The following is a 16,648-nucleotide window of genomic DNA, read 5'->3' on the forward strand; positions in this document are numbered from 1 at the left end:
AATAGTTACATGTTCTAGAAGTTCAATAACCTAAATATAACAGAGAAAATGTTCAATTAGCTGTTAAATAAAAGGGATTGTATTTTATTTTTTCAATAAAAGCTAAGTGATGTTTTTTGCCAAACATGAGGTTAACTCGTTGAAATAGTCAAAGAGAAGTTATGAATAAACCTTTCAAATGATCACCTAAAAACAACTGGTAAATAGTTCAATAAGTTACTTAATAGGAGGAAATATATGAACAAGATGAAAGTTAAAACTGAAATAGTTAGCTAAACATTAGAATAACCACCAAAAATAGCTAAAAGTAAAGACTTCAAATAGGTAGCTAAGAGTGATGAACAAACAGGTGAAATAGTTAGCTAAAACAACATACTTTAAAAAGCACAATATAAAGATAAGTGGTTCATATAGCTGAAATCAAGATGACTGACTAAAAGTATATGGGTAAATATTTGAAACAGTTAAAGGTCAATTAGTTAAATATAAGAATCAATTACTAGTGCAGAATCACACCTAAAGGGTTGTGGGCTGAGACGACAACAGATAAAAAAATGCAGCTGCCTCAGTTTCATCCTCACCTTGGCTTCCGATGTGGGTTCCAGGTAACACAGGCGGTTTCCAAGTCCCTCAGCAGCGAGGCAGAACTTGCGATGCTCCTTCTCGATGGTGGCCGCACTCTGGAGCACCACCTCATCATCCTGCCAGGGAAGACAGGAGCATTAAAGCTGAACGTTTTCTGACAGTGACTTAACCAAAATAAACAAGATACCTCCCTGACTTGAAATCCATATATTCCGGCTCACAGAGTCAAAGTGAAACTTTGATTTCAGATAAAGGTAGCATAAAAAATAAACTCTCAGATCTTGTGTTGTGTTGTGGCAGCTGACTGCATAGTCTAAATAAACTCTTTATAGGACAAGAATAGAGGCAGGATTTTGATGTAATACACGTTTGTTGTTTTTTTTTTTTTTTTACAAGTGTTCAATTCATCAACAGAAAAAAAAGAACTAAAGTTATATAAATCAATAATACTGAGGGCAACCAGCTTTGAGTAATATCATTTCTAAACCTGTTTGTTTTGACTTCGGTATCTCTGTGGGAGAGACAAAGACCTCAATTCAATCGGTGCAACCAATAAATGAACATCTGTATCTGTCAGGGTGTCAGAGGGTCGGGCTCTATTTGGCAACACACTCACATGTATTGATTTGTTTGAGTGTGTGTGAGCGTTTAGTGTGTGTGTGGTGTGCATGTCTCCTGCCAGCTCACGTCCCACACTAATCTGAGCTGATGGTTGCCATGGTTCTGGCTCCCACCTCCTTCACAGCAGTATTAATTCAATAGATTTAGATACAGGCTGTACAGCACCCACAGACTCAGGAGGCGAGATAACACACCCTGACAATAATTCAAACAATGGCACATTAGACCCCAAACGAGAAAATTTAGTGTGATTGCAAAGGAAGAGCCCCTGCATGGTCAGACATCCGTGTGCAGAGAATAATGTAGGAGGGTTTTTCAGTTTTTGAACGTGTCCCATTATACTGTCAGATGTTTTTCTGCATTAGAAAGCATTCACTTTCATCTCCTGCATCCAGCGATATAAGAGAAAATTGTTTCCAGTCACACTGCTGTACAAATGGAAATGAACTGGAAACAAGGACACTCGAGGTATTTTATCTTATGACAGATTTTCCTGTTCGCTCAGCAGATGTAAAAGTTCAAAGAGACAGGAGGCTTGCAGTCAGTTTCTGTTTCAGACTTAGTGAGAATGATATGTCTTTCTGGTTTCTACATGTGGGAGGTGTTAGTAAATCAAAGCTACTGACTGGACTGTCTTCACCCACAACAGGAAAACCCAACAGAATTCAACGAGCAATGTGTATTCAATGAATGGTACAAAGTTTGAGGAATACACTTGGAGTTATATGAGACGATCAATACCACTTTCCTGTCTACATGCCAATGACTGTATGTGCTATAAATACACAAGCAGTTAGCTTAGCGTAGCCTTAAGACTGAACAGAGGAAGGAAATGGTTCTCCTGGCTCTGGTAACAAGGTTTGCCATCACTAGACTTGATTTTTCATCTGTAAATATTTTCCAAAATCGCATCTTCTTCTTTTAAGTTGTTCTTGTGAACTCTTATACTAAAAAAGTGTTAAAGGCTAAAATAGTCCATACTGCTCTAAAGTGCAACCCTTGACTCTTTATTCTGCGTGCAAGAAAAATGATTACTTGATCAGATATTTCAGCAGGTACATTTCACCATCTGTAAAATAACAATTAAAAAAAATCATCATCTGACTTCCAGCTCCACTGTATTTCAGCTTCAGAGATGTGATCAATGTTATCCCTCAGGAAAACTTTCTAAGCAGTAAAAACAAGTGAAATCAATGAACAAGCCGTTTGAGTTTAAAGATTAGATCAGATTAGTTTAGATTCAGCTTTATTGTCATTGCACAGAGTGCAAGTACTAAAAAATGAAATGCAGTTTAACATCTAACCAGAAGTGCAAAAGGAACAGTAAAAGTGAGCTGCAATGTAAAATGTCGAAGTGGAATAGCTTTAAAGGCAGAATGAGCAGTATCAACAGTTACAATGCATGTAAGTATGCAAAGTGTGTGTACATATATAGTTAATGCAGTATGACTGTATACAGTGTGATGCAGTATTAACAGTATAAACAATGAACAGAGTGGTATGAACACTATATATAAATAGAATAAGTTGTAGGTAATATAAGTGTGCTAGATCAGTGACAATATAAAGATAGATAAATGTTCATGTAAAGGCAGGGATAAATAACAGTAAGGAGACATTTAGTAACTATACAATGGTTAATTTTGTAAGAAAAAAGCCAAAGTTCTTGCCTTAAAGCTATATTCTGGTCAATTTGTGCTGCAAGACAATAAAAAATCTATCTTACAGAGTAAAAGTGAAGCGCAGTCAACTTAAATGTCATGGTGAAGTGATGAGGGGCCAAACTGACACAGCAGTCCACACCAGCAGCATTTTAAAAATCTATGGCCCAACTTTGGGCTTCGGGGAGGTGATTACTGATAGCAGAAAGCATCAGTGTTGGCTCAGAATCACTGCTGCAGCTTTCCGGGTAGTTGTGTGATGGAGTTAATGCAGTTTATTGTTTCAGGCTACAGATAGGGAAACTCAATACAACCACAGGATGACCAAAGACTTGTCACCTCTTTAAAATCAAGTAAATACACCTCTTTCTTTTCAGCTGTTTGGGATTCTGGTGGCCTTATGAAACCAGCAGAGCTTGGCACCATTGCCTGACACTATATTTATGCGTGTATGTGGCGTGCCTTTTTTATGAAATCACTTACAGATGACTATTAGTGCCAGCTTATTCTAATCCTGCAGCGAATTTCACGAAATGTTCGGTGTGTCATTATGAAAAATTTTATAAAGCACAAATGTGACAATAAAATTCTGCACTGAAAGCAACTATTACATATTCATGCATATTTTAATTCAGTCAAACTGGCCACCAGACTGGGCTCAGATGCACAAAATGGATTTTTTTTCTCTCTTGGATAGTGCAGTCTAAGAACCAGAAGCAGTCAGAGTTGCACTGAGATCAGAAAGCAACATAGACTGGATGTCATTTGAGCAGTGTGAAGCAACAGGAGGAAGAGCAGAATGGATGATAATGCCAACATAGTTCTATAATAAACACAGCCACAGGAGACACTGTATGGGAGGCTTTAATGTCTCGAGTGGAGCCGTAGTGGAGTTCTCTCATAAAAATCCAATCGCTATGATCAGATCTTAAAAACTAATGAAATGGTGTTATGTGCCCACAGCCAAGACACTTCCTTAAGACACTTTTTTGTCTGTCTCTGCACTCCTGACTTGATTCCAAGCCAGAGAATCTGGTGAATCTGAGGCAAAGTGATCCTCGCAACAGCATTGCGACCATCTGCTAGACAGCTAAAGAGCAGCATCATTACTATGTATAGGGCCCTGGCCTGCAGCAGGAGGAGGTAAGCGAGGGTTGGGTGGCTGCTTTACCCAGCTTCCAAGTGTAGAGCGGGAACTTGACCCTGCCCTCTCCCAACCCGACCCCACCCGTCCCCACCACCCCTCGATCGCCCTCTGGATCTTGCAGGTCCGATATGTCTCCACTCTCCCCCCCACCCCCACCCCCCAAAAAAATAATTTTTCACTCTGCTTAGAGATTTCTTGAATGACCACTGGCACTATGGAATGTGTAGTTTGTCTGTGGCAGACCCTCAGCATTTCCCCACTCCTTCTTTTTCCTTCCTCTACTTCGTTCGCTGTACAGCCAGCCCGTGTGTGACAGCAACAGGTGTGTGTGTGCGCAGCCCAATGCATCCACCAACCGAAACCCGAGAACTCCCGATGCTCCAGCATGCCAAATAAACTCCCACAACTCACCCAGCGCTGCCACCAATGTGAACTTGAGAAAAGGTGAATCTGTTCAATCCCTCAGCACTGCTATTTTGACACACATGCCTTGCACATGCTCAGTGGAGATCAACACAGGCAGGCTTTGGGAGAGGAAAAATGTAGCAGGGGGTCAGAAAAGAAGGGGAACGAAGAAAATTCCTGCACATTTGTCTCCTTGTTCACACTGTCTCAGTCGTCTCTGACCGCCCAGGCGTCGTGTTTCTCATAAATGTCAGGCAGGGTGCTAAGTACAGGTTGAGCTACGTGTTTTTAGTGAAGCTTAGCTAACAACATGGAGAGCAAAGCAGATACAGTGTAGATGTGTGAGAAGTACAACCTGATAAGCTTGATAAGGGCTGATAGTGGTGTCTATCAAAGCGCTGTTACTCTAACTGAGACTCAGATTCTAGTTTCTGATATGAAAAACAAGAATTTTCAAAACAGGCAGTTTCCCCGGATTGTAAACGAAACTTACTCTTCTTGGAAACACCTAAAGATTCTTTGCATTTTTGAGGGATCTGACAACCATGATCGCCTGAATAGAAATAATGAAGTTATTATTCACAATGCTGCAACCTTATGTTAAATTTTTAAAATCTTGTAGAGCCTCAGGAAAAGGGGGCAATAGCGAGAGAGGAATGATTAAAGGTAAAGGAGAACCTGACGAAGCGCAGCGACGGTGGAAAATAGATCCGAAACAGACGACAACATAAACGAGAAACAGAAAAAAGGATTGGGAAACTTGATGTTTTAGCAATTTGACATTTTAATGTAGTCCACAGATATATTTCAAAGATGCCTTGAAGGTAGAATAACCTCATGAACAAGTGAGTGAGAGCTAATGAGCCAAGTCAGAGACTCTCAGTATTTCTCGTTAATGGGAAAGGTATGCCAGCCCCAGCCCCAGTGTGTTGCTGCTCTGTCCATTTTTTTTGGCTGATACAAGGTAGTCAGCACAGTCAGCTACACTGGATGCATCGTAGCTACTTTAGAGATACAAAGTCACAAAAATCTTTATCTATATGGTTTACAAATTAGTGCTAGCTTCATGAATAAATAATAAATGTAAGCCTCAATGATCCCTGGTAGTTCTAATTCAAGTGCATGCGGACTGTCTGCACGACACTGTCGACTGCTCACGTGTCAGGAAAACAAATGATTAGTGTGAGGAGAGACTCTACAAAACGATTCTCGGTCCTCCACGCCTTTAAAATTAATTTTTAAGTGTTTAAAATAAAGTAGCCGCTGCTGGACTTAAATAAAGCTATGTTTGTACATGCTTTCATTGACGAAGCCTAAACAAAGTATGAAGTGTTAGTTCTCCAGATATCCTGTGCGATGTTGACACACTGCACCCGCTACACCTGACACGGTGCTACAGCCCAATCCCTAAGCAGCTGCTGTGTCCCCATGTATTTTTCTGTGTTTAGTAGGAGGTGAATAGCATCCGGTTGCATAGCAGTCCACTTATCAGCCTACAGACACGACCATAAATTCGCCTTAACGTTATAATACCTGCTTCAGGTAAGTACAGTTCCCACCAACAACAAGCCAACAAAGCTTCCAGAGACAAACATACAAGACTGTGTGTTCAGGTCTGCAATGCTATTTGAATGGAGGATTCATAAAATAGTTACTGTCATGGATTGTTAGCATCAAATAAACCATGATGACGCTTACCCATATCATCTGGTGATAGAAAAAACAATCTACCCTGAATAGATAGTCCCACAACTTCCTTCCAGAGTTTGAAGCAAACCCAGTGTGGTTTACATTTATTTAAGTACAATGCTTTTATGGCACTTTTATTTACTTGAGCTGAGATTCATTTACATTTTTACTGTTACCGTTACAGTTAAAAGCTATATTCTAGGTGAGGATTTTACATAAAACACATGAAAAATGTAATAATATATTTTAATATTAAACCTGTGATGCCGAACTTACTTGATTTATGACCAAAAAAAAGATGTCTACTTGTTACATTTCAGATGTTTATCAGTTGTTAGTTGGTACACCAGAGAGAAAACATCCCTTTAAAATGGTTTCTAATGATTAAAGAAATAATCCATCATGCTAGTCAATGATCATTTTACCTTTATATAATATTGTAAAGCAAGCACAAATTTTTAATGGTGTACATATACTTACAATGGAGTATTTTTGCATTGTGGTACTGTTAGTCTCATTTTAATTAAGGATCTGGGTGGACCAGTTCCACGGCTACATGGCATCATAAATAGTAACTGTTTTAGTTTGCAGTTGTCTCAGTGGTTGTTCTGTACGGCCATAAAAACTGGTTGAGTTCTGCCAGGTTCACCAGAATATAAGTAGGTATCGCAAATAAATGCCATAGAGACAGCTATATGTCCTATTTTTCTAAGTTCCATATTTTATGTCAACAAAAATGGTAATATGTAATAAAAGTCTTTCAACACTCAAAAAACAGAACTCTACAAGCCACTATCAGTGGTTCTGATTAGTGATGTGGGGCGCCCCGGTAGGTCAACCGGATAAGACGGCAACCCACGTACAGGCTGTAGTTCTCAACGCAGCAGAGGTGGTTCGAGTCCAGCCAGTGGCTCATTTGCTGCATGTCCTTCCCCTACTCTTCTCCCCATGTTTCTCAGTCAAAGCACTATCCTGTCCATTAAAGGCGAAGAAGCCCAGAAAAAATAATAATAATAGAAAAAGAAGATTAGTGATGTGAGAAGCTAGAAATCTTCCACCACTGTTCAAGACTGTTACTGCCGTGACCACTGAATAAATGTACTCATTTTCTGAAGGATTTGTTCACAATTAAAATTTACCATGAAATTGCGCTAAAATAGTTTTTTGAAGAAAACGACAAGGAAATTAAGAGGTGAAAAGAGCAGAAGACAGAGATTTTGTCTTTTCATTTAAAGATTTTCATCATCCATAGACTTCCACAACACTCTCCTGTGCTTCAACAATTCGTCCACACAAGTCTGGGCTTAAGCAGCAGCAGCAGCAGCAGTGACTACACTGGGCCACTCACTGTTTTGAGTCATTTGCAACAAAAGCCTGACTGCTTTCTGTCATAACTGATAAATGTGATAGGCTTCAGAACACAAACAAAACAAAGTCTACATGGAAGCTACAGTCCAGTACGTGCTGCCTCAGCAGGAAGTGTCTGAATTCTGTTTTAATTTTGTAACAAATGATATTAACAAAAGTCATTATATGGTGTGTGGTTTTGCTCAATACAAAATAAACACATCGTGTGCAGGTAGAGAAGCATTACTGCAAAGAGGAGGTATGTAGTTCAGTAATTGCCGCTCAGGCTGCGCTGTCGTCCTCTTCTACACGTTTCTGTGGTGTTCTGTGTGGTCACGTACTGCTGCTGCCCTCTTGTCACTGTTCAGCCGCCCTTCTTAGTTTGACAGGTGACTTCGGCTGTAGCTGCTATAATTTCACTTCTCTGACAAGGTTTGGTGGGTCCTGGAATTATCCTAGTTTGATTCAAGTAGGTTTTACGCATTTTTTTTTTTACTACTGTCTACTGCCTATAAAGAAGCACAAATTTTGTAAGGTCACTGAAGACAGCTGTCTTCTCTGCACTGCTTTTTATTTTTTATTACAGGTACAGATAGCAGCCGTAATCAACAAGACCTGACCGGAAAGGCATTGCAAGTTTCCCAGAGGACATTACAACATCAGGAATACAAGTAGGAGGTCAGTGACAATGTATTTAGGCTCAAAGGACAAAAAACCTTACGGAACCATTGTTAGTGAGACGAAAGCAAAAATGAGCCAAAAAGTCTAGAAGAGGATTAGGAACAATGTAAAAAAAAATGTATTTGATTTCTGACATTGTGCCTTTTTCTCTGAATTCTGGCAGACTGCAGACATTTTTTTCTTAAAATTCTGAGATTAAATTCAGAAGTTAAATACATTTTGTTTACAATGGCTGTAATACTCCCCCACAAAAAAACAGAAAACTCGTAAAGGACTCGGTTGCCAAGTTCTTTAGTTTAACTTCCCATCTTTATCTCTACAACTTAGACAGACAGCAGATACAGATATGTGTCGTATGATCTAGGATTATGTTTGTAATATAAACTTTAATCCCTTGTTCACACTGGAGGTATCGGCTTGTTCTCACCAAAAGTTCTGCCTTGAAATGTCTTAAAATAATTAAGCGCTCACTTCATGCGTCCCGTTATTTTTGTCTTGTTCTCATCTATAATTATTGCCATAAGAGTTTTCAGAAATATCTTGACCCCCCCAAAAATGGATCACAGAGGTAGTTTTGAAGTCCCTGCAGGTTTCCACAGCCGCCACACAGCCTCCGAGGATCAAAGATTTTTTGATGAAATCTTTTTTACAGACATGTCGTTAGTGCTCACTTCAAAGGCCAGAAATCTCTCAGACCTCCAGAGTTACACACAGATTTGTCAGAGAAGATGCATTCATTTTCTGCTCTCGCACTCATGCTTCATATACAGACATATGAGCGAACATAATGTGTGTCGGTGTGCATATGCAAGTGTGTGAGTGCATATCTGAGTTAACATCATGCGTCAAAATGAATAATGCACTGCACATCTGAGCTCTGTATTAAAAAAAATGAAATAAAATTCCAGAGTCAGGCAAGTTTTGCCCCGCAGTACACTGCCATGGATCACAGGCTCCAAGATTTATATGGTGTTCCCATAACAAATTGGATTTTCTTGGCTTAGTTTATATGCATATTGCTTTAGAGCAGCTTCAAATAATAGAGGCCCCCATGCGTGCAAGGCCGAGGCGTCCACCTCAGCAGAAGTGCTGAAAAATAGGGGGCCTGTGGTCAGGGATGGAGCTGGAGCTATCATCCTGTCTGATGAGACAGAGCGGACACAGGGAAGATGTGGTGGCGTGTGAAGAGGCTAACAGCATTGTGTGTGTGTGTGTGTCTGTGTGTGTGTGAGGTGAAAAACAGACAGAAAGAGAAGTGCAGGGATCAGGTGAAGTGAAGACATTCACCTGACGCTGACTTCAGCCTTCTTTTCTCCCTCTAAGCTCTCAGGTCCTGACCAAAGCCAACAGTGGTTTTATCTTCCGAGTTGGCAGTGGTGTGTGTGTCAAATCTGATGCAAGCTTGAGTTGATTTTAACTCTGATGGTACAAATAGCTCAAAAAAACAACAATCCAATAAGGTAAGTACTGTTTCTTCAGAATAGATTTCACAGAGGTCAAATGTTCATTCCTCAGACAGACTGAATACCTGTGGGTCGATAGCGTACATGACACACGATAAATCCAATGAGCATTTAAGTGTTGTGCAATACATCAGTAGCAGTCTGTGACAAGGTAAACCTCCCTCACTACAAGGGCTGGAAATGATTTCCAGATCCATCCAGCTACAAGATGTCATCTCGACTGCAGCTGCCATGGTTGGCTGCACACAGCAAATAGAAAGCGTTGTTTTAGGATGTCAGTGGGCTTACTGAAAAACTGAAGACGAGTGAATTATTAGCAAAATGACAAACAGAATCATGTTTCTCAAAGTGAAACATCCTCAAATCCTATCTTGTCAGAAAATAATTTAAAAAAGGATCTGTAATTCAAACATGAATCATTTCTTAGTGTTTATGAAGAAAAAAATGGGTGTGGAAGTGATTGACTGCTTGATCCTCTCTCATTATTACAAAGCACGCAGCGCCAAAACTGCATCAGCAGAGCTCCTCAGTGGCTAAGAACTTAAAGCTTAAAGGTCCTAAAAACTTTTAATTATAACAATGTGTCAAATAACAGCGAGAGAACAAGTTTCCAATTTGAAACTATATTGAAACTCAGGTCCAAATACATGATAACTTTGCTCTTGAGCAGCTGGATGTGTGGACAACTCAGTGTTTGACAAAAGGTGACGATATGTCAGTGTTGTGGTCACAGCTTCTTTCTGCAACCTTTAAACAGTAAAAAAAAAAGAAGAAGAAGACGAGGTTTAATTGTTGTCAAAATAAGCAAAATTCAGCTTATATGCTAGAGTTAAATGTTGCTAAAATCTAATCGGTGCAATGAAGTGACATCACTTACTCTGATTAAGACCTATGATTGACAGGTCAAGAGTGTCCTCGTTCTCCAGTCAGATCCACAACTCACTTGTTACAGCTGGTTTCAGCAGACCAACATGGCGATGGTCTAAAGGCTTCACAACAGTAGCGTACGAACCAGTGGGTGATGTCACAGTCACTTTTGTCTGTCGTTTATATACAGTCTCAGGAGGAAAAACCATTATGGCCAAAGACCTGATGACAAACTGAACCATACTGCTGCTAAGTGAAAATGAACTGAGTGACCTAAGGGACACTCAAAATGCTAAGGAGCTCACTGGCTGCACCTTTTTCTGTCCTCTGTTGATTAATGAAGGTAATTATTTGGGTTTAGAGTCCACTCACGCTGCTGCTACTAGCAACTCTGCCTGAACCTCCACAGCAACTTACTGAGCAATGTGATCGATGTATTCAAGACGCAGATTACATTTGTATGTATTATTGGTAAGGACATAAAATTTAATGCATCCTATGAAGTTATATTGTTGTATAAGTACATTTAGAGCCAATACTTGAAGCAAGGTATTGATTGTGGTTTTATAGTGTTTGCAAATCAAATCAGTGGCATTCTCATGATTTGTGACACAGCAAGAACAGGCCATAGCCACAGGCAAGGCAAAATAATTCAAAGTTAAAGTGGTAAATATGTCATATAAGATAACTTATATCCGTATAGTAACAGTGTTTTATGGTTAAGGAACTGCTCCAGCAGCATTTTGGGAATTAACACTTACATAAGGTCTGCAGGTGAAGGCAACCCTAAAGGCCTCACATTGGCTGAGAAGACAAGAGCCTTGTGCTGCCTCCTTCATGTTTAATGGCTATTACATAACTGTTCAACACCAGTTAAAAGAATGGAAACAGATTAGGGCAAAGATAATGTTTGGGGGTTTTTTAGGGGGGAAAAAAGAATGATAATTCATGTTGATCTAATTCCAAATGAGCTGATATGATCAACTTGTATTTTATTCAACTAAACAGGTCCAGCCCACACACACACACCCCTCACTTCTGAGTGAGTGGTTTTTGGGGTACTGCCACTGTGACGTCAAGGTTGTATAAATGACGAGGATGGCAGCCGCCTCGCTGTCCTTCAGTACTGATGACTGGAGCGAGCCGGAGCTGCCAGAGAACACACTGTTGCTCTGCCATGCCGGCCTGCTCAATCAATACAGAGGAAATCCTTCTCATTCAATTTACATCAAGCTGAGGGAGGTTCACCTGAGGCTAGAGGACAACACTCCACATCTTGCTGGAGAGGAAAACTTTGCAAGGGCATTAACTAATGCAACAGTACAGCACATACTGCATATTAGAATCAAGATGAGTTGAGTGGCATACAATTTCTTTCTGAATTACAAAATTACGTGTTCCTGGTTTTGCATTACATTATTACATCGCAACTATAACTTCCACAGCAACTGCTTCTTTTTAGACCTGTTGATGAAAAACTATTTTCAATATGATGCCAGACAAAATGTTTTCTATTTTGCTTTGTATAGGGCAGTTATCAATCAGTATTTAATTTCATTACTCTCCATTTATTGTCAATCAACTGACACCGCAGGGAAACTAATGCAAAACTCCTCTAAAAAAAATAATCTTTCAAAAATGCACTACACTTCTTGTTAGCTGGTTAAACTATTATCAAGTTAGGTTTGTCTTCACTCGTTTTCATTTTCACAGAATCCGCTTGTTCTGCTGAATCAACTCTTAAAAACTTAAACATGAAACTACTATTCTCAGAATAACAATATTTTCTTCATCCTGTAGCACAAAATTGTTGTATGCATAGTACGTGTATACTATATACTAGGTGTATTCAACGATTTTATGTATAAATAATCTCAGCAGTTTTTACTTTGACATTAAAAAATCTTTAATGTGAGAAAAAAACCCACAGTAAATCTATTCAATTCAATGTTATAAAGCAATAAAACATATAAACTTCCAGAAGGTATGATTTTTGTTTTTATACATTGTTAAAGGTCCTTTATGGTGTCTTTGAGCACTCAAGGGTTCATTGCATAACCGGCAACTTTTAAATGTCCATTTAGCAATGACTGAAGTCTTCCCTGACAACATGACTGATACGTGATCAACAATGAGGCCACCTGTTAGCTCCAGTTTTCTTAATAAGGCATGAACAAAATGTAACCACATGGAGATTTGAGTCATGTCACTGACTGCAATTATAATTCATATCTGACTCCATTATGTGTCTCGAGTAATAAACTCAAGATGTTTCAATCAGCATTAAAACCTATTTAAAGTCATCAGCTTTGATTTAAAATCTACCAAACTGCATCTGCCACGTAAAAGTCTAGTGACACTGTCCATTACTTTGACATATTAAGCTTCAAAATATGCTGTATACTGCTGTGTGGTATCAAGCATATGATTTTTAAATGCAACATTATCCCTATAAAAATGGTGTTAAAGTGTCACTGGTCTTGTGCTGCCCTGACTGAGGCACTGCCCCTGGTGTGGTTTAGTGCCAGGCGAGCAGAGCTGTATGTGCTGTGGAAGCATCATCTTTAAAAAGGCTAAATTTAAACCCCCCGAGTTCTTGCCTTGGTATGCAGAAGGCTTCCAGAACAACATAAACTCCAAATAAGCCCTGAGGAGCTACTGGTGGACTTGCAAGCCTCAGTTACCTGGTTTTAAAAGGTACAACAGCAGTTCACCTGGACAGGGCAGGATGAAATGAACTGACACTGATATCAGGTACAAACACAATACCGCTATAAAGAAAATCCTCATTTGGCCATTAGTTGAACCCCATCTAACTTAGCAAGTGTAGCACCACCTGTCAAGCTTTTTTTTTGTCGTGTGTGACAAATCTTCAGTTTAAAATGATCATGACTGACAGTTTGCCATAGTCTTACACAATGAGTCTCTAATTTCAGACAAAAATAAACCAATGTGAGTTTGTATGACGAGGCACTTTAACATTTTATAGTGAAATTAGATATGTATTGCAGATATCTGTAATTTAAGTCTTCCTCAGCTAAGAGCATTTCAGATATCCACACAGTCATCATTTGTTATTACAAATGATGTCTCTTTTACTGTTAATGTGTTTGGGATTTGTCATTACCGATATCTATAATTCAGATGCAGATAGCCACAATGTGGATTGTAGATATCTGCATCTGAATTATGATCGGTTGTAATTTTCCGTTTCAGATGTCTACAGTTTAATTCTGACTTATATTGAGATATTTTAAATTAAGTTTAAATTAGTCAGAATGATTCAAACTGGAATTATGACGAGTCAAAATGTAAGTATCTAATGATGAACGCTCTCGTTCTCCACAAACTCCTGCTAACAACCTGATGCCATTTTCTTACAATCTTATCCACCACAGCAGCCGCCATTACTTCTACTAACACTGTTCAAATGCTTTACTGGACCAATATCCAATGGGAAACTTCTCATAAGCGTCATGAACAACTATTCAGACAAGTCATTATGAGGTTTGAGAGATCTGCAACTGTTACTTTGACTGCTCTAATCTAAATTACAGATATCGCTAACTGTCATTTTGACTGGTCAAAATGACATTTTACATCTGGAATAAAAATTCTGACTAGTCACAGTGTAACTATGACCAGTAAAAGTTACATTTACATCTTCTCATTTCAATTTTGGATAATTATACTCAAGTATTAAATGTTAAAACTGCTTTACATAGGCTCTAGCGAGCTCTGGCAGTTTTCATCTGCTATAGTTTGCTAACTAATTAAACAGACATTAGCTCCATAAAACTGGTTGACATTAGTGCGTCTAGCCAATTGTGTTTTTCTTCCAACTAAGTTATTAATAACACAAAAAAATGCAAACGGGTCTTAGTATACATTGGTGAAAAAGCCATCAGCTCACCAGTTGATCAAGTTGCAGAAGAAACCTCATTGTTCTTGTGCAGGAGTGTAGTGCTAGTTAAACCTAGTATTAAAGTATTATTAGGAAAACTGGTAACATTAGACTCCTATTTCATCCAAAAATACACTCACAAGCATAAATACTTGTTCATATTTTCATTCTTAGTAACTATGTGTCAATATCTATGTGTCTGCTCAATTTCCACTAAGTCTAAAGCCAAAACAGTGTTTTCGTCTCCATCGTGCTGTGAAACACAAGCCGAAGCTCTGAACCGATCATTCTATGAGGATAAACCCAGCAGCATTGGCTTGGCACTAAAGTAAATACAATTCAGTTACTCTTTGAATGTGCACTGAACAAACAAGCCCATACTTGACCAAAACATTGAGCTGGCTTACAGTGTTGATTTAGATCCAAATGAAATGAGCTGTCCAAAACAACTCATTCCTGATCACATCATTTTGATGTTGTGTATATTTTGCTGCACATAAAGTTGTTTTTTATTTCCCCTTATCAGAACAGAGAGTGAGCTTCAGTGAAGGAATATAAAGTTACAGAAGGGTCTGCTGTCTTCACCTCTGACAGAGAGGCTCTCATCGCTGCCAGCTTTCCCAACGTTACACATCAACAGCAAGCGCAGAGTGTCCATGTTGAAACTGAACCACAACGTCTGGACCTCTGTCACCACCTGACAGTCCTGATGCAATAGCTGGATTCTTTGCCCTTTTGACAATGTCACATTCGTTTTAAATTTCCTTTAGAAGACACACAACAGCTCCAGGCTCCACCACATTTGTCCTGCAACTACTCTCCTTTACAAAACAGGAACAAAAGCAATGAATTCGCTGACGAACTCAACAACTTCGACTGCAGCCTTTACAAAAGACCTGCCACTTGTGTGTAGGCTTCTTCCAAAATGTTCCACAGTTGTAAAGTAGTGTGTTTCAATTAGCACTCTTTTTTTAGGGCTTCCTATGAGGGTGCGTTTCTCTCACCATGGAGGTTTGATAACAAGGCTGTGGACCTCAAGGGAAGCCCCCCTCTCAAATCGCTGTTGTCATCAGATAACCAGGATGCCATTGTGACAGTAGAATCTGAGAGGCATGGGTCAGCATATCACTGGCATCACAAATAGTAGGAGCTGTTAAGTACAAGCTCCCGTCTGCCACCAACAACCAGCCGGGCCTTCGGGGGGCTTTCATATGGATTAACAATAACGTATACATCAGCATCGCAAAGCCCTGAATCAAGTGGGTGTCAATGGAGAACCACAACAGAGGAACCGTCTCTTAATTGAATGACACTTAAAACATCACACCAACATGTTTGGGAATCATTTCAACAATTTTACAATGATTATGAGACGCACTACACCGCCTGTGAGAACAGGTGTAGAATTTAGACCTCTGTGGATGCGGAGGAAGTCTGAGAAAATAACCCTGCTGACGTCATCTGAGTTAGCTCGGTGTCAGCTTGAGTCTCAGCTGTGTGGAGTTGGACGGACGTAGGCGGGTCTAATTAGAAATAATATCCAGTTGCGTCATTGGGAATGTAGGATTTTGGGGGGCGTGACTCATTATTTTGGCCACTTTATCTGTAACAAGTCCTCTGATATTATGAAATGTTGCCCTAAATTGCCTTAGCACTCCTCTTTGGTTTCCTTTTATTTATCTATGAAATAAATATAATAGCACCCTCTCAAAACGAGCATCACAGTTTAGGTGTTTGTTGACGTGTTTGGTAATGCTGTGATTGAATGCTAAATCATGACAAACAAGGCAGTCTTAATGTCAACTGTAGCCAACTGCACAACTCAAGTCCCAGGTTTTCATCTGATGTGCAAGTGATTGAAATCAGTGACTGCTATCACAATATACTAGGTGTTGAACGATCATCCAGATATCAGATCCAGCCCTGAAAACACATCTGTCACTGGCTGCAAAATACTGTAGATGCAGATGTCAGTAGAAACCGGTTACTTGTGTCAAATAAGACTCGTTTGCAGCACAAAAAATTCTCAATTAGCCAGCAACAGATATAAACTGATATGATTTCAGAAAAGTTGTGTTTCATAAATCCATTGTGTATTAAATGAGGCTCCAAAGAGATGAGACTCTAATCAGAATTATCTTTACCAATCCAAACCAAAAGGCTCCCAACCAGAACCTCTCTCCAAAACTGAAACCAAACACAGTCCTCTCATATATATGTGAGTCAGGGGTGATCACCAGTGTCCAGGGTTGCCACAGATCCTGCTGTGCATGTTGTT

General features: G+C 39.5%; 1 protein-coding gene across 4 annotated transcripts in view; it reads right to left on the reverse strand.

The window, feature by feature from the left end:
- The window catches only part of ryr3 (ryanodine receptor 3), a 116,582-nt gene that overhangs the window by 99,262 nt on the left and 672 nt on the right, over nt 1–16,648 (reverse strand). For all 4 annotated transcript variants that reach the window (XM_008284879.1, XM_008284871.1, XM_008284862.1 and 1 more), the window contains exon 2: nt 582–701. In XM_008284879.1, coding sequence (XP_008283101.1) covers nt 582–701 — 120 coding nt within the window. The remainder of the gene's footprint in view (nt 1–581; nt 702–16,648) is intronic.

This window comes from Stegastes partitus, unplaced genomic scaffold (genome assembly GCF_000690725.1).
Source record: "Stegastes partitus isolate 25-593 unplaced genomic scaffold, Stegastes_partitus-1.0.2 Scaffold9, whole genome shotgun sequence".
NCBI classification, from domain to species: Eukaryota; Metazoa; Chordata; class Actinopteri; family Pomacentridae; genus Stegastes; species Stegastes partitus.